At 42.4% G+C, this 19,020-nt stretch overlaps 1 protein-coding gene across 4 annotated transcripts in view; it reads right to left on the bottom strand.

The window, feature by feature from the left end:
* Positions 1-19,020, bottom strand: part of CD99L2 (CD99 molecule like 2) — a 106,222-nt gene that overhangs the window by 10,833 nt on the left and 76,369 nt on the right. For all 4 annotated transcript variants that reach the window (XM_033947026.1, XM_033947024.1, XM_033947025.1 and 1 more), the window contains 3 exons: positions 10,362-10,427; positions 9,792-9,833; positions 6,542-6,661 (listed from right to left, as the gene is read on the bottom strand). In XM_033947026.1, coding sequence (XP_033802917.1) covers positions 6,542-6,661; positions 9,792-9,833; positions 10,362-10,427 — 228 coding nt within the window. The remainder of the gene's footprint in view (positions 1-6,541; positions 6,662-9,791; positions 9,834-10,361; positions 10,428-19,020) is intronic.

Raw genomic sequence — 19,020 nt, 5'->3', positions numbered from 1 at the left:
AGTTGCCTGGCCGCCACATCCGCACTCCTGCTGGCCACGGACCTACTGATCACAGATTAGAGATCACGGAAGCACGCAGGTAAGTGTGCATGCGCGGCTAGGGTTTTATTATATAGGATGGTTTGCCTGAATGATATATAAATAGGCTTTATCCTAACTATTACTACTGTCCATTCAGTCGTGTCTGACCCTTGGATACTCAGTAGGCCAGTCCTCGCCGTGCTTCCCTGTTCTCCACAGCTTCTTTCAATTGCTTGATGTTCATTCCCGTGTCATTCTTTATGGTATCCAGCCAAAGGACTTTTGGTCTCCCCTGCTTCCTTTTACCACTGACCATTCCGAGTAGCACCTACTTTTCTACTGAATTCACCCTCATTGCTTGTCCATAATAGGTCTGTTTCCGTCTGGTTGCCTTCCAGGGACAACTGTAGGATGATTTTTGAGAAAATCAAATGGAACAGGCTTGGGGATTCCTGCTTAAATTTCCTTAATAGGAAACTAGATGCTTTCTCCCCAAAATAAATACGAAGTGAATCCATGTTGCTCGACGGACTCGCTTTATTAATGACTCTCTCCATTTGTTTGTCTATAGCAAAACTGTCACTGAATGACTCTGAGGCTGTATTAGTTTCTTCAAATACAAGCACAATCCTATGAAAACTAACTATAAGTACAAAATCTGACACCACATCCCTTTTCTTCCCTGAAGAAGGCCCTTGTGTCAATGCCTGGAATTGAATCCTTTGCATTGGTCCTATGCAGGTAACACTTGTTAACATTTTATTTCTATAAATGTTTTCCCATGCACAAATGAGCATCACTAATTTGCATCCCAGAGACGACAGCAAGTCAGAACAGAATAGGAAGTCGTTTCCTTTCTTGCCTCTTCAGAGCCATGAGCACAAAGAAAGGGCCCCTTCTGCACAGCTGCGGTAGCGAAGCTGCCACGGTAAATGCGCTGAAACCCATAGGAACTGGTTTCATTGAATGCTAATAGAGCTCATGCATATTTATTGGGGAAATCCTGAAAACCTGACTGGATTGCAGCCCTCGAGGAGGGACTTTGACACCCCTGCAGTAGATGGAACCTGGACAGTCTTTGAGTATGTATCCGAGGCTCAGGTTTCAAAAATTGTGTCACAAATTAAGATCTTGTAAATGTGTCTTGGATCCGTTTCCTTCATTCCTATAAGAGAAAATTCCCACTCAGGCTATTTCATCTCTTACCAGCCTTATAAATTCTGCCCTACTATCAGGTCTATTTTATGTAGAGATGGGTCACATTGCTGTGACCCCATTACTGAAAAAGCTGATCTAGGCCCATCTTTACCGTCTAGCTATCGACTTATAGCGAATATTCCTCTCCTGACCAAAATGTTAGAGTCTATCATATCTGCTCAATTTTCATCATATTTAGAGAGATTTTCCATTCTTTTACCTTGCCAATATGGTTTCAGACCCAATTTCCGTACCAAATCTCTATTGGTCACATTAATTTCAAATATTCAGCAACTACATTCACGTAATAAGTTTGCAATTCTATTGCAATTTAGTCTATCTGCGGCCTTTTATGTCGTTCACCACGATATTTTGATTTACAAACCTTCAGAGATAGGCATTGATTCTACACAGTCTTAGACTGGTTCTCAAAATTCTTACGATCTTGCTCATATACTGTTAATATGAATGGCACCTTGACATCTTATTGGAAGCCGTTATGTGGAGCCTTGCAGGGATCACCTCTGTCCCTTATTCTTTTCAACATCTATATGTCCACTTTGAAACTTTTCCATCTATCTCCCTTTGAAATATTATATACATATGCAGAAGACATCTTTGTTCTTCTTGAGATAGATTCGAATCTCACTAACCTCACTGAGACTATAATGAAACTTCAATCTTAGGCCCTTACTGTACAAATGAAGCTGAATGAGTCCAAAACAAAACTATTTTGGCTTGGCCCAAAATTAGATCAGCTACCCTTGCTCATTTCATTACCTTCTGGACCAACACTGCAGATTGAATTCTCAGGCAAAGTTTTGGGCGTCATTATTGACTCCACACTTTCATTTAATGACCATCTTAATTCTCTGGTAAAAAAAAAAAAAATGTTTCTTTAGTCTTCATATGCTGAGGAAAATGAGATCCTGTTTCCACCAACAACATTTTGCTGTCCTCATAAAATCAATCATTCTTTCAAGGTTAAATTATTGTAATTCAGTGTATTTAAGTCTAACCAAGAAAAGTCTTCAAAGACTTCAACAGATCCAGAATACTGCGGTAAATAGCAAATATGATCATGTTTCCCCACTTCTGTTAAAATTTCACTGGCTCCCAGTAATTTCTAGGGTTTACTTCAAATGTGCCAGCCTAACATTTAAGATCGTGCATGGCACTCTTCCTCCTTTAATTCCCCTATCTTGGAATTCTGCGAGACCTGATATTACCAGATCTATCCAAAAGCTTAAATTATCTTTCCCATCGTTAAAAGGCATTATCTATATTGGGCTCTTTCCAATTGTTTCGAAAACATCTGAAAACTTGGCTATTTTCAAAAAATGTAAATTCTGGTGCTCTCTATACAATTCATTAATTCTTATTATATTTTCCTTTCTTTAAATTTTTGAATAAACCGTGCTGAGTTCTATCTTTATAGAGAAGATGCGGTATATAAGTTTAAGGTTTTGCTTTGCCTTTCTCCACTGCAGCTTGGATTTTTTTCCCTCTTCCACTAAATACGTCAATGACTTTGACTGACTGCTCGTTGGAACAAGTATCAAGGCGGCGAACAAATCAACTTAGACAAGCTCATCGTAGCAGTAACTGTTCTCAGCCTAGGGCCACTCCTGTCACCTCATCCCTGCACACCCTCAGTCTGGTCACCAGATGTCACTATTGTGTGGTAGCTGATAATGAAATAAATTGACGGAATGACACTTTCCGACTGTCGATTCTGTGACTGTTCTGAGTAAGGACTATGGAAATGGATGAAATAGTGTCTTTGTAAATTTGTTTGTTGTAGTATGGGATCAGCTTTTGCAGTAGCCAAAAACAATTTCCTCCATATTTTCATTTAGAAGTTTACTTGAAAAATCCACACTAAATGATGTTAGTGCAAACAGAATGCTGGGTATCATTAAGAAGGGTATTACGACCAGGACGAAGGAAGTCATCATGCCGCTGTATCGTGCAATGGTACGGCCGCATCTGGAGTACTGTGTCCAGTACTGGTCGCCGTACCTCAAGAAAGACATGGCGGTACTTGAGGGAGTACAAAGAAGAGCAACCAAACTGATAAAGGGAATGGAAAATCTCCCATATACCGACAGATTGAAGCAGTTGGGACTTTTCTCCCTGGAGAAGCGAAGACTTAGAGGAGACATGATAGAAACCTTCAAGATCCTGAAGGGCATAGAAAAAATAGACAGGGGCAGATTTTTCAAATTAAGGGGCGCCACAAGTACAAGGGGGCACTTGGAAAAATTGAAAGGGGACAGGTTTAGAACAAACGCTAGGAAGTTCTTTTTCACTCAGAGGGTGGTGGATACATGGAACGCGCTTCCAGAGGCTGTTGTAGACAAGAAAACATTAAATGGTTTCAAAGAAGGTTTGGATAGATTCCTAGAAGAAAAAGGGATTGGGGGGTATAGATAGGTATAGACCATTGCTCAGGCAATGGGCCTGATGGGCCGCCGCGGGTGCGGACCGCTGAGCAGGATGGACCTATGGTCTGCCTCAGCGGAGGCAACTTCTTATGTTCTTATGCTTCTACTAACACTACTACTATTTATCATTTCTATAGCACTGAAAGGTGTACACAGCGCTGTACATTTATCATGTAATATATGGTCCCTGCTCTGAAGAGCTTACAATCTAATTTGGACAGACAGGACATACAGAGTTGGGGAATTTATTGGAGAAAGAATGATAGGATGGACATAGGTATCAAATGGTGGGTGGGAGTTAGGAGTTGAAAGGAGCCTAAAAAAATGGGCTTATAGCTTGGATTTGAATGCTGCGGCTTCATAAAAAGGGGGGCAGGTATGTTACTTAAATTTGTATAATACTGCCATCCATGTGGGTAAGAGTACACTTACAGGCATAAATGGTATTAGCACACATAACCACCATTCGCTAAACTACACGCTCAAGTGGCTTTTAACATATACATACAAGGGGAATGGCACATTCAGAAGGGAAGGGCATGGGCAGGGCATGTCACAGGCATGGCCAACATTTAGATGGGCAAAAGTGTATTTTAGGTACATGCATTTACGCCAGCCATAGATCAGGTGTAAATCTGAAGACTTCCATTTAGGCACGCCAATGCTGGTCTAGTCTAGTATTAGATAAGAAGGGTTACAGGCAGTGGTGTGGCTAGGGAGGTTGGCACCGGGGCAGTGGCGCCCGGCACTGCCGTGCCATGTGACCCCCCTGCTCTTCCCCTCGCCGCTTGAGTGCCTCCCCCGCTGGCGTGAGCAGCATCTGCCACCCTGCTGCTCGTGCCCGTCTTGACACTCTTCTGACGTCATGTCCTAGGCCTGCGACCAGGAAGTGACATCAGACGGGAGCCAAGGCCGGCGCATTTAAGAGAAAATGGGATACTCACGTAGGATCTCTAAGGGAGTGAATTCAGGGGGGTGGGTATTTGGAATGGGCAGACTTGGTGGGCTATAGCCCTTTTCTGCCGTCATTTTCTATGTTTCTAAGCAGCACGTGGAAGATGCTCTATGTGCTGGTGAATATTTCAAGAGATGCACGGGAGAGGACGGAGAGGAACAGAGGCCCCGGCGCCCCCGCAAAGATAGTCCCTGGGGCACTCGCCCCTCCCCCTTCACTACATCAATGCTTACAGGCATTGGTGTTCTTACAGAATAGGCACACTGCATGTGCAAATATGCTGCCTAAATGTTGGCTCCTTGTTCTAGACTTGCCTCCTATGTGAGACCGAAATACATGCGAGCGTCGAGCAGATGTAAATATACGTACATGTGAGCCTGCTGCCACTGGTTACACATCTAAGTGTCAGCTTTAGAAAGGAAAGGATACAGGTAATTTCACCGCCTTCTACTGCATCCTGGCCTCGTCCTCTTATTTATTTATTTGGATTTAGTTTAAACCTTTTCATTGTGAGCTCGAGGTGAGTTATAATCAGGTACACACACAGGGTTATTTTTCTATTCTTGGAGGGCTCAAAATCAAAGTTTCTACCTAAGGAAAACTTTACATATTATATAGAGGCACCTATTTTGTACCTGGGGCAACGGAGGATTAGGTGACTTGCCCGGAACAACAAGGGTCAGCAGCAGAATTTGAACCATGCAACACCACTACAGTACCACATGTATAATAACACCACCCCAAAGAGAACGCTACGCTCCAAAGATGAAATCTGCCTACCTATACCATCAGGACACTCCCTCCAACTCCAGACAGCCCATTTCTCACCAAACATCTGGAACAGCCTACTTCCTCATATCAGAGCCCTTGAAGGACTTTTTAACTCCCTTAACCCTTTCAGGACCATAAGGATCGTAGGCCAACTTTTGTGGTTTTGACGACATTTTTATGGTAAAAAGGGCTTGCAGATGCCAAAAAATTGATTTTTTTTGTGAAATATCATTATTTTTATTTAAAAAAATCACACTTCTGGCTTATGGACAGTGTGGCAAGTGAATCTTCTCGTCAATCTAGCAACGACGCTAATGAATGAATGTCGGAACCAGTTTGTTTACATAAAGGCAGTATCATATGGAATCCGTACATAACAAATTTAGAACTGTAGACTATCCCAATCAAAATTGATAGGATTTTAAAGTTATGGGACAAATATGTCCCTTGGTCCTGAAAGGGTTAAGGAATTAAGCAGCAACGAGCCCTTTCCTTTTGTTTTTTTTTCCTTATTTGTCTTTCGTTCCTATCCAAATTGTATTTCTAACCCTATTTCCTTTTGTCTCCCGTCTGTCTGTCTCATTTATCCCTTTTTAATATGCCAATTATTAGTCAATGTTTCTTTGTAATTGCTTTCTTTTTGTAAGTATTAATGGTATTTTTATTATTTTCATGCTCTTTTTTTTAATATATTGTAAACTCGCTTAGAAATTAGATAAGCGATTAAATCAAATTTTAATAAAACCTTGAAACCTTTAGAAAAGCTGTAAAAATCTACCTTTTGGCCTAGTCACTCCCTCAACCCTTCACCAGCATCAGTAAGTAATCCTATATGAAGATATATTGCAACACACTGTATGTAAACCCTATGTTGTAACACTGTGAATGTAAACTATAACCCATTCTGAGCTCTTTGGGGAGGAAGGGGTATAAATCTAAATAAAATTACAGAAACTCATGTAGCTGCTCTGAATTTTCCTCGTCAGCCTAGCGCTCGAGACCGCTTCTCCATTCCAAGTGACTCGGTTTCAAATGGCCCCCTTTAACTCCTAATACCAGTGTGATGCCATTTCTTAAAGCACCATCTAATTTGAAAAAAAGGGGTTGCAGAGGATGAGAAATGGTCCACTATGATGCTCAGGCAACTTACGTTGGATGCTAAAGCAAAATTTCTTTTGTTGGTATGAGATGTAACTGGATACAGCGCCAATTAGAGCCATGGCCAGTGCACTGGCTATTCCTGCTATCGTTCCAGTCTCTGCCATGCCATCTGCCGTGAAAAAACAAACAGCAATCAGACACATGTGAACAAATCTTTCACACAACAGTTATAATAATAATAATAGCAGTTTATATACTGCAGGATCGTGAAGTTCTATGCGGTTTACAATGATTAAAAAAGAATGTTACAGTTGAGTAGAACTTACATAGTTGGAGATTAGTGACTAACAGTATATGAGAGCAGTTGTTGTGGGAGGGATTGTACGGATCAGCTACCTAGGTAATTCAAGAACAGATATGTTTTTAGGCGTTTCCTAAATTCACCATAGCTGTTTGTATGACTAAGTAATTTTTCCAGGTCTTTGCCCCATAATGCTGCTTGATAAGAGAGATGTTGATGGTGTCTTTTAAATTTACATCCTCTAACCTGTGGGGAGACGAACTTCGGGTGTGAGCTTCTCTTATGTTTGTTGGTTGAGAAGGAGAAGAGGTCAGTTATATATTTAGGGGCTAAACCGTATAGGGCCTTAAAGCAGAAACATCCCAGCTTAAACTTCGCACGTGCCTCCATTATGTAATCGGACTTCTTCAACCCAAAAATCAGCGTTCTGCACCAGTTGTAGTCTCTGCATGTTCTTCTGGGAGATTGGCAGGTGGGCGATATTACAGTAGTCAAGATGGCCTAGTGTAAGGGATTGTACCAGAATTCTGAATGATGAAGCGTGAAAGTATGCTCTGATGGACCGAAGCTTCCAGAGAGTAAAGAAACCCTTTCTAACCAATGAGTCCACTTGGTCTTTCATGGTTAGGCCTTGGTCAAGTATTACTCCCAGAACCTTCATTGTTGGTTGAATAGGGTAACCGAGTTTGTTGATGCATTGTGATGTTTTAGTGACAAGTGGGTGTGGTGAGGCTACAAATAATTTTTCTTTTTTCTGAATTAAGCTTCAGTCTAAATTCAGTAGTAAAAGCAAGAGAACTTGAATAAAATTCGTGCCTCTATTGGTAACCAGTGTAGCAGTTTGTAGTAGGGGCTAATGTGATCACTTTTCTTTAGTCCGAAAATTAAGCGGACGGCCGTGTTTTACACTATTCTTAATTTTCTCAGGTTTTTTTTAGGTATACCCACATAAATGATGTTGCAGTAGTCTAGGGTGGACAGAATCAATGACTGTACCAGTAGTCTGAAAGATAGAGGGTCAAAATATTTTTTGATGGTTTTTAAATTCCAAAGTGTGGAGAAGCACTTTTTTGTCACCGAGTTTGTATGTTCGATCAAGGTCAAGTGGGTGTCTAGGGTGACTCCTAATATTTTTTAAAGTTTTTGATATTGGGTGTTCATGACCATTTAGGTGTATTGATGTTATAGTGATTTTGCCCTTTGGGCTTGCCAAGAAAATTGATAGTCCATTGTTCAATTTCAGTCATGATATGGGAAATGTGTTTTAAAGTATCATTGGTCACTGGAATTAGAATGGAGATGTCATCAGCTTATATATAGTATTTTAGGTTTAGCTTTTGTAGTAGGTGACCTAAAGATGAGGTGTAGATATTAAACAAGATGGGAGATAGAGGAGAACCCTGAGGTACACCCGAAGGGCTTTTCCAAGAATTAGAGTATTTCCCTTCGTAGTCCACTCGATAAGATTGTTTGGTTAAAAAGCCCTGGAACCAGTTCCAAACTCTTCCTGAGAGACCCATTGCGTCTAGGCAATTCAGCATTATTTCATGATCCACTAGGTCAAATGCGCTACTAAAATCTAGTTGTAAGATTAGAGCACTGGTACCTTTACTAAAGAGGTCATATAGGTGGTTGAGGATAGAGCCTAGGACTGTCTCTGTGCTGAATCCTTTTCTGAAACCAGATTGATGTTCGTTGAGGAGATTGAATTTATCTAAGTGATTTGCTAGTTCCAGGTTGACCAGCCTTTCCAGTAGTTTGGCGAATAAGGGGGTACTCGCTATGGATCTGTAATTGGACAACAGTGCGATTGAGTTCTTGTGATCTTTGGGGATGGGTGTGATCAGAATGTGTCCCATTTCCTCATGGTATGTCCCACTTATGAGAGTGGTTGTTATCCAGTTAAATAGATCCCTTTATAAATTCCGGTACTGCAACTTTCATGATCTTAGAAGGGTATTCGTCTAGTAAACAATTCGATTTGCAGTATAATTTTGTGTACTTGTATAGTTTGATGCAATTATTCCATTCTAAATCTTGGAAGAAATTCCAAATCATATCTGCTGGTATTTCATTTCCTTGTATGTTGGTTATAGTTTCTGTGTGTATGAAAATGCTTTTTAAAAATTTTTATTTGTAATTACCCCCCCCCCCCCACCTCCCAAATTCATCAAACTGTAAAAGCAGAACAGGAAACAGCCTTAATAATAAACATTTACAACCAATCTTGTCACTAGCAGTTCCTACCCACCACCACAAGGGGTATACTGTACTAATAAGGTGAATATCCTGACACATCTGGTTGTGCCAAATCATACCCAAATAAAGAACCAAAAAATTAATTCACTATTACTAAGCTCTCCACTATTACCATTCACACCAAGAAGCTGTATTTCCCTTCCACCCCCTTCCCCTCAACCCCCCCCCCAAAAAAAAACAACATCCTATTACCTACTAGCCTAGGCACTGACATACTCCCAAAATGTCTATCAAATGTTTTCATACTCTTGCAAACTCCATTCCAAATATCTTTGCTGAATTTTTTAAGTCACTCCACTTTTCCTGGGGCAAGTGCATTTTTGTCCCCACAATGAGTAGAATTATTTTACTAAGGGCCAGCAACTGTTTTCTATGCAAGGCACTGTTTTTCATAAGAACATAACAGAACCATAATGGGTCAGGACAATGGTACATCTAACCCAGTTTTCAACAGTGGCCAATCCAGCTCATAGTACCTGGCAGAAACCCGAATAGTAGCAACGTTCCATGCTACCAATCCAGGGCAAGCAGTGGCTTCCCCCATGTTTCTCTCTATAGCAGACTATGGATTTTTCCTCCAGGAACCTATCCAAACTTTTCTTAGACCCAGCTACGCTAACCTAGTGACTCATACAAATGAGGTATCACAGTGCACATGGTCTTGCCTCCCTCCACAATCCCTGAAGTGCTCTGCACAAGTCAGAACTGATGCTTTACAGATGTTAAACAGAATTCCTACCAGATGCAGAACCACCACCTCCATCTCCACCTCCACTTCCACCTAGAAAAGATGGCTATATTTAGAATGAATGCATTAAACACATTTTAAGAGTCAAGCATCTAGAAAATTATTAATTGGTTCCTTATGTCTGTGTGTTTGCAATTCTGCTTACACGTCTAGGAGAATGCCTTAAGTGGCAGCTGAAGGAGTTCATTTGACCAATGCTTGTGAGGGCTAATTCCACTGGACATTGTACTCGAGAGCTGCTGGTGTATGGTTTACACCCATGGTGTTGCCCAAACTGAACACGGCCCCTCAAAACTGATCAGGCATAGGAAACCTCTGCTATTCTTCACCTCTGGAATTCCCTCCAAAAGAAATCTCTCTCACATCAGATATAAACATGTGGTGAAAAATGAAAAGCTATTGTGGTAAGATTTACTGTTCTAGTAGGTTTGTTTTTAAAACTTATCTTTCACTTCATGTGCATTCTTTTTCTCCTGGAAATAAAGGCAAATAAACCATGTGTACATGGGGGAGGGGGGAAGACAGGGATCATCACCATCTTCTGAGCGATTAAACGCTTACCTTTCTTTTTATCGGGCTGATAGCTTCCATCATCAAGAATATCTGAAAGATCCGTGTCTGAAAAACCTGAAAGACATATTACTTAATGAAGTATCTTTCTCCACAGAAACATTACCACATCCACATCTGATGAGACAATCAAAAGAATACACTACACATGTTTCTGAAGAGCTCAAAAAAGGCGTACACTGTTTTTCACTGCAAGTACAGAGAGGAAACAAGAGCTGAGAAATGAAGTGAGAAATGAAGCGAGTCATGAACGAAGTCTATGTCGCATAAATATAAATCCTTTCCTTGGTAACCCAGTTTTTACATTGAAGTTCAAAATGAGAATAATCAGGAGTACAAGTGGGTTTAGGAAAAACTCTGACCAAGAATTAGAGGCGGGGGCATAGCCCGCCCTCCAATTTTGGGGGGGAGGGCCCAGTGTGTTAGAAATAATACCTTTGCTGCTGGGGAAGCCAAAGTTTCACCAGCCAAAGAAATTCACCAAGTCACTGCCTTCCTCCTCAAGGGGCTGCAGTAACTCGGAAGTCAGCAGGGTTGACTCCATGCACCTTCTCCAGGACTCCCTGAGCATGCTCAGATCTTGCATGAACTGAGCATGTGCAAGGAGTCCTGTCATCAGCGGCACCCCATCAGCTTCTGGGTTATTGCAGCGGTGTGAGGAGGGCAGCAGCTCGGCAGTGAATTTCTTAGTCCAGCGGGGCTTCGGCATCCCCACTAGTCATATAACAGGTGCAGTGCAGGTTTGGAGGAGGCCACCCCCCTAAGCCTCCCATGGCTGTGAAATAGAACCAGCAGCTTCATGCAGTCAAGAATAAGTGCCTGAAGGAATATTTGATATACGGTAAATATTTCTTCAGGCATAGCTACAGATCTTTAGTTTGAAAAAGAATTACAATTTGTTTTATCTAAAAATGTTGACAAGAGCTAAGAATGAACCTTCCTGCATCGATTCAACCCTTCCCCTTTTGTTGGCAGAAAAATGCTCAAGAGTTTATGTGCCGAGTGAAGACAGAATTTGGTAATTTTTAGCCTAGCGTTAAAATTATCCACAGTACCGGAAGACTGGAAAGTGGCCAATATAATGCCAAATTTTTTTTTTACAGAGGGTTCCAGGGGTGATTTGGGGAACTACTAAATGGTAAGCCTAATACCAGTGTTGGACTAAACAATAAAAACAATTACATGAAAAAACATTACTGAACACACAAACAAACATGGTTTAATGGAACGTCTTGCCTCACTGGTCTGCTACACTTTTTATTAATTAATTAATTAATTAGATTTGATTGCCCGTCCTTCCAAAAGAGCCCAGAACAGATTACAGGTTCACATACATAGTATAAATTGGAGAAGAATGAGTTGCGGGAACGAGAACTGCACACAATACTCAAGGTGGTGAATAAAAAATTGGATAAAGGGGAGCCAGTCAATACGGTAGAATCTCAGTTATCCAGCACCCATGGGGATTGGTGGATGCCGGATAACTGATTCCTGGTTGCTTGAGAGTGCTGTATTAGAAACCTTGTCTAACCTAGATCTCAATTCCCCCCTCCTTACCACCCTAACACAGCAGCGGCAGTCGAGCCACAACCCCTCCCCTTCCCTCCCCTCCAGCCCCAAAAGTCTCTCATGAGAGGCTCCTGAGGAAATCAAAAAGCCACAGGATCGGAGACAATACTATATTGTGGATTGGGAATTGGTTAAAGCATTGAAAGAAGGGAGTAAGAACATAAGAATAGCTTTACTATGTCAGACCAATAGTCCATCAAGTTCAGTAGCCCGTTCTCACGGTAGCCAATCCAGGTCACTAGTACCTGGCCAAAACCCAAGGAGTAGCAATATTCCATGCTACCAATCCAGGGCAAGCAGTGGCTTCCCCCATGTCTTTCTCGATAACAGACTATGGACTTTTCCTCCAGGAACTTGTCCAAACCTTTCTTAAAACCAGCTACGCTATCCGCTCTTATCACATCCTCTGGCAACGTGTTCCAGAGCTTAACTATTCTCTGAGTGCAAAAAAATGTCCTCCTATTGGTTTTAAAGTATTTCCATGTAACTTCATAGAGTGACCCCTAGTCTTTGTAATTGATCCACTTGTACCCATTCAACTCCACTCCTCTCAGGATTTTGTAAACTTAAATCATATCTCCCCTCGGTCATCTCTTTTCCATGCTGAAGAGCCCTAACCTTTTTAGTCTTTCCTCGTACGAGAGTTCTCTCAATGAAGGAGGAAGAATAGTGGAGTACCATTGGGTTCTGCACTAGGACTGGTGCTTATTAACATACTTATAAATGTTCTGGAAATGGGAACAATCAGTAAGCTCAAATCACATGCGGACTGTGAGAAATTGCAGGAAGACCTTGTGATACTGGAAGACTGGGAAATCCAAAATGCAGATGAAATTTAATCTAGACAAGTGAAAGTAATGCATGCTGAAAAGAATAACCTGATATATAGTTACATGATGGTAGGTTCTATAGGGAGTTCTTGCCAGTTCTATATAATAATTACTTGTAATAAAACGCTGGGTGTCTAGGGGTGCAATGTAACAAATCATAAATCCCCAAAAACAACTTTTAGCTTTCCTATTCACTTATAGGCAATGACCACGCTGTCCTGAAAGCAATGGTCTTTATTATGTGGTTATCCCTACAGAAAACTCACTTGCACATGTATAAAAGGAATGTACAGCTTAGTTATATACATATATGCATAGGTAAATATTCATATATGAATACAATAACTATGCATAAAAATGATACTGATAGATTATACAAAGAAACTAGGTTACTAAGAGAAAAGAACATACGGCTAGGCTTATCTAAATAATTATTGTTACATAAACCTGAGGTAGCTACTGGCGTACCCTCAGCACCAGAACTACATATATAGCACACAGCATATAAACTAAGATCTATTAGAGAGATAAACAGCTACACTTTCCCAAATGGCTAAATCACAGATGAAGTCCCATAAACTTCCTTGCACATGCACAAAAGCAATTCAAAACTAAAACCCACGAACTGTAAAATAACCTGCTGTACATTTTCATTCTCGGGCTGCAATCCAGGGCAATGAGCCAGGAGTCCTAGTTCTTTGGACAGTTGCAGAATTTCAGCACATGGCAAACTTCATGGGGCTTATAGTAGGCTCAGCCTGGGTGGTCAGCTGACATCAGTCTTATACAGGTCAGAGAAAAAATTCCAAATTCCAGGTGAAGACTAGTGTCCTCTTATAAGGAACGGCCAATGGAACTTGTCTCTGTAATCTTAGGTCTGGTATGGCATGTGCCATCACTCCAGATTCCCTTCTCTCTCTCCAGCACAATCTTGAAGTTATCTCTTCCACACCTCACGACCAACTGCCCAAGACAGGTCACATCTTTTCTTCTTCTTGTTTTCTGCGTCCCACCAATAATGTCCTTGTTACCAGGCAGTTTTTCCTCACATACTCAATTGTCCTGCATTATCTGTCCAAGGTCCGATGTCATCATAAATTGTCCTGGAGATAAGATTACCATGCATTGACTACCACCGGTCCATGCTGGATCCTTCTTATCTCACATTCCTCTGGTAGTGGGGCCCCCTTGACTAACAGGCAAACAGGTTGAAATTCCAGGCTGGCAGAAGTGAAAATGATTTTTAGCAATACTAGGCCCAAGGCCTAAAAATGGTGTTACAGGCATAGCTCTACAGTTCCACATTAAGAGGTCACAACCTAGAAAAAAAGTTACAGGTGTCATCATGGACAATACAGTGAAATCTTTCGCTCAGTATGCGACAGCAGCCACAATAGCAAACAGAATGTTGGAAATTATTAGGACAGGAATAAAGAATAAAACATAATTAAGAATAAAGAATATCATAATGCTTCTATATTGTTCTATGGCCAGACTGCACCTTGAGTATTGTGTGCAATTCTCAGTCCAGCAACTCAAAAAAATTGGCAGAACTAGAAAAGGTACAGAGAAAGACAAACAAAATGGCTCATGATGGCTGAGGGGTGATATGATACAAGTTAAAAAAATCCTGAGGTGAGTGGAACATGTAAACATGAATCTATGGTTTACTCTTTCAAAGAGTACAAAGACTAGGGAACACACCAATAAGGTGCATGGTAATACTTTTAAAACAAATAGGAGAAATATTTTTTCACTGAATACATAGTCAACCTCTGAAACTCGTTGCCAGAAGATGTGGTAAAAGAAGTTAGCGTAGCTAGGTTTAAAAATGATTTGGACAAATTCCTAGAGGTAAAGTCCATACACCATTAGGAGTAGACAGAGAATCCTTCTACTTTTGTGGATTCTGCTGGCCACTATTGGGAGGAGGATCCTGGGCTAAATGGACCTCTGGTCTGCCCATTATGGTAAGCCCTTTTTTTTATAAAATTCCTTTATTAAGAATTCAACAAACACCACCTTGAATACATAAGAACATCTAGGATTATCCTATTTGTTGAAGGAAAAAAAAAAAAAAAAAAGAGGACACATGGCCACCCCAGCCACTTGCCCACTCAAACCTCCCCCTTCCACGCTAGGAGGGCCTTGCACGCATGCGGACGATATCATCATGTCGCATCCATGCATGCTTAGAAGCCCTCCAGATGCAGCCTAAGCTCAGGGCCTTCCAAAACCTGGACAAACTGCCGGGTTTTGAAAATCTGTCTAGACACCCAGACAGTCCTCTAAAAAGAGGACATATCCGGGTTTTCACAGACATCTGGCAATTCTAAGAACATCAAAATTTTTAAACAAAACAGCAGATGAGTAACCACCCTGCCCCTGTATTCACTCCAACTCCCACCCCCCCCAAGTACCCAGGGATATAAAATCCCATACAAATTAGGATGGTGTATCGGTATCCACCTAAATCATTCAAAATAAGACTGCAAGCTCTTGACAGAAATGCCTGTATAAAAGATTCCCACACCTGCAGGAAACCCTTCCTTCATGCAAGTAGTGCCACTCCAACAGCATTAGTGAGTGCAGTCTATTCCTCCAGAACTCACGCAAAGGGGAAGCATTCCTTATCCAATGACAAAGAACACATTTTTTCCCCACCAAGACTGCATTGTAAACCAACAAGCACGGCAAGTCTTATGTCTAATATGTAGTAGCAGACCTTTGCTGCAGACAATGCTGAAAGTTATTCTTCTTCTCAGAGGAACCATTATCTAGATCAGTGGTTCCCAAACCTGTCCTGGGGGACCCCAGCCAGTCAGGTTTTCAAGATATTCCTAATGAATATGCATGAGATCTACGTGCATGCACTACTTTCAATGCATATTCATTGGGGAAATCCTGAAAACCCGACTGGATTGCGGCCCTCAAGGAGGGACTTTGAGATCCCTGTTCTAGAAGGTCAACAATCTGTCTAAAGCACAGGTGTCAAAGTCGGTCCTCGAGGGCCAGAATCCAGTCGGGTTTTCAGGATTTCCCCAATGAATCTGCATGAGATCTATTTGCATGCACTGCTTTCAATGCATATTCATTGGGGAAATCCAGAAAACCCGACTGGATTCCGGCCCTCGAGGAGGGACTTTGACACCCCTGGTCTAAAGCACTGGTTCCCAAACCTGTCCTGGGGGACCCCCAGCCAGTCAGGTTTTCAAGATATCCCTAATGAATACGCATGAGAGAGATTTGCATACCTGTCACTTCCATTATATGCAAATCTCTCTCATGCATATTCATTAGGGATATCTTGAAAACCTGACTGGCTGGGGGTCCCCCAGGACAGGTTTGGGAACCACTGATCTAGATGAATGTCTTAGCCAGGGCCATCTGGATACTACCGCTAAATATCCTTACAGACCTTCTCGGAACTATCTAGATACTACCAGAGCAGTACAGAAGCTATCGAGTTACCAGGTTATCTGTTTGGGTAAAGCTAGAACAGAAAAATTGCTGATCAAATTATCCAGAGAACTATCGGGATACCGGTTTGAATACTGCCACTCTCCCAGCTCTTCTAAGATAATCGGCGCTAGTCACCATCCAGATTGAGGTACTCAATATATGCATCACAGCCAGCATTTTAAACACCATTTAAGTAGTGACTTGCGAGCGTCCAGATTTGGATTCTCCACTGGGAGGAGATTTATGTTTGTATTTACGTAAACCATTTAGCTGTAGACAGTATATAAAATTTTAAATAAATAAACCTCCAGGGCTCAGCCACAGTGTATTTTGGTCACTATATCACTATGTCAGTATAGCATTTTATTTGCTTTCCTTAAACTATGTATTATTGCTATGACTATGTTATGTACTAGATATATGGCAAACGCAATACAATGGGTGTTAATTCATGGCTGTGTCACAAGTTTATTTTACTTGGGGAGGAATAGGACCCTACTAAGATCCCTAATAAACGGTTTGTCCTTGCTTATTCAAATTGGGCAGAGTACAGAATTGTACCTTCTCTACTTCTCAGTGAAGTTTGCAGCAATGATTTAGGCCTAATTTCATATAAGTGATGTGGAGTTTAGAGTTGGTGTTTGCTTTTCAGTTGCAAAGTGAAGTTAGTAAAGAGGAAGAGACAGGGAGGTACATAAAAGAGGTAGACTCTGGTGACTCTCAGGCGTCCCATTGTTGGGATTCCAAAGTGTTGCATTATGCTAGCAGAAGGCATTCTTAAAAAAGGTCTTTGGATCAATTTTGAATTGAGCAAAGGATGACTAATCAAAGATGGAGGGGCAGCAGGCTCCATAATTGAGGACCCTGCACCAAGAAAATGAAATCTCTGGTAAGCTCATGGATTATTTCTTTAACATTGGGCACGATCAATTGTTTCTGGTTGAGAGATCTTAATGCACAGTGAAATAGTGAGGGGGGAGCAGGGGGGGGAGGGTGGGCGGACCATCCCTGGGCGCCATCATGACAGGGGTGCTGCCATCTCTCCTCCTAGCCGCTCCTTCCCACCATGCAGTGACGTAGTGAGGGGGGAGCAGGGGGGGAGGGTGGGCGGACCATCCCTGGGCGCCATCATGACAGGGGTGCTGCCATCTCTCCTCCTATCCGCTCCTTCCCACCATGCAGTGACGTAGTGAGGGGGGAGCAGGGGGGGAGGGTGGGCGGACCATCCCTGGGCGCCATCATGACAGGGGTGCTGCCATCTCTCCTCCTATCCGCTCCTTCCCACCATGCAGTGTCGTAGTGAGGGGGGAGCAGGGGGGGAGGGTGGGCGGACCATCCCTGGGCGCCATCATGACAGGGGTGCTGCCATCTCTCCTCCTATCCGCTCCTTCCCACCATGCAGTGACGTAGTGAGGGGGGAGCAGGGGGGGAGGGTGGGCAGACCATTCCTGGGCGCCATCATGACAGGGGTTCTGCCATCTCTCCTCCTCTCCACTCCTTCCCACCATGCAGTGACGTAGTGAGGGGGGAGTAGGGGGGTGGGAGGGCAGACCACCCCCGGGCACCATCATGGCGGGGATGCCGCCATCTCTCCTCCTCTCCGCTCCTTCCCACTCCTTCCCCACACCATACTTCTAGCTCTTCACTGGCGTGAGCGGCAGCTCCACCGCACTGCTTGCGCCGGCCTCTGAGCTCTCTTCCGATGTTACTTCTGGGTCCTGTGACATCAGAGGGAGAGCCGATACCAGCACGGGCAGAAAGTTGGAGCTGTTGCTGGTGAAGCTAAACGAGTTTGGGGGAAGGGGCGTGTATGTGACGGGGGGGGGGGCGCACAGAAGAGGGCGAGGCGCCACCACCCCGGGTGCCTCCCATACTCGCAACACCAGCGTCAATGCCCAAGAAGGAAAATATTGCATTAAGCTGTGAAAAAGATAAGCAGGCTCTCCGGTAGAAAATGTTTTCAACATTAAGAGAAATCATTTGTAAGTAATTCTATGTTCACATAATGATTCAAAATGTATGATCGTGGCACTGAGGTACCCGCCTCTTCAAACCTAGCATGTACTCAAAAAGAGGGAGATAAAGCTTCATACTAATGTAGCAGTATAGAACCAAAAGGTACAAATCAAAACTACTTTTGATACTTTCACTGGCACAAAAAACTCCCTCACAGAACAGCTCAGCTTTAGAAAAGGGCAAAATCACCCGGAGGCATGTTGAAGGACTTAGCTGACAAAAGACGACTTGAGCTTCAACGCTGTCACGTCTTCTCCAATCTTCCCTGAAAAGTGCAGAAGACATGACAACGTTGGAGCTCAAGTCGTCTTTTGTCAGCTAAATCCTTCAACATGCCTCCGGGTGATTTTGCCCTTTTCTAAAACTGAGCTGTTCTGTGAGGGAGGTTTTTGCCAGTGAAAGTATCAAAAGCAGTTTTGATTTGTACCTTTTGGTTCTATACTGCTACATTAGTCTGAGGCTTTTTCTCCCTCTTTTTGGGTGCATGCTAGCTTTGAAGAGGGGGTACCTCGATGCCACGATCATACAACATTTTGACTCATTATATGAACATGTTATATGTTGTGTGTCCTCATATATTTTGTTAACCCATAAGTGATTCTATGTGTAAATGTGTATGGTTATGAGGGATTATACTGGAAAGTAAAAACCAGAACTGAGTAGAGCAGAGTTCTAGCAGTCTAGAAAGATGCTGAACCAAGAAAAAGTACCCTAATATACAAAGAATCCCTGAAAATACAAACAGCTAGGGACTGTTCCTAGCCAATTAAAAT

The sequence above is a fragment of the Geotrypetes seraphini genome, chromosome 5 (assembly GCF_902459505.1).
Source record: "Geotrypetes seraphini chromosome 5, aGeoSer1.1, whole genome shotgun sequence".
NCBI lineage: Eukaryota > Metazoa > Chordata > Amphibia > Gymnophiona > Dermophiidae > Geotrypetes > Geotrypetes seraphini.
Note: the sequence above shows the minus strand (reverse complement) of the source record. Positions and strands in the feature narration are given on the sequence as shown.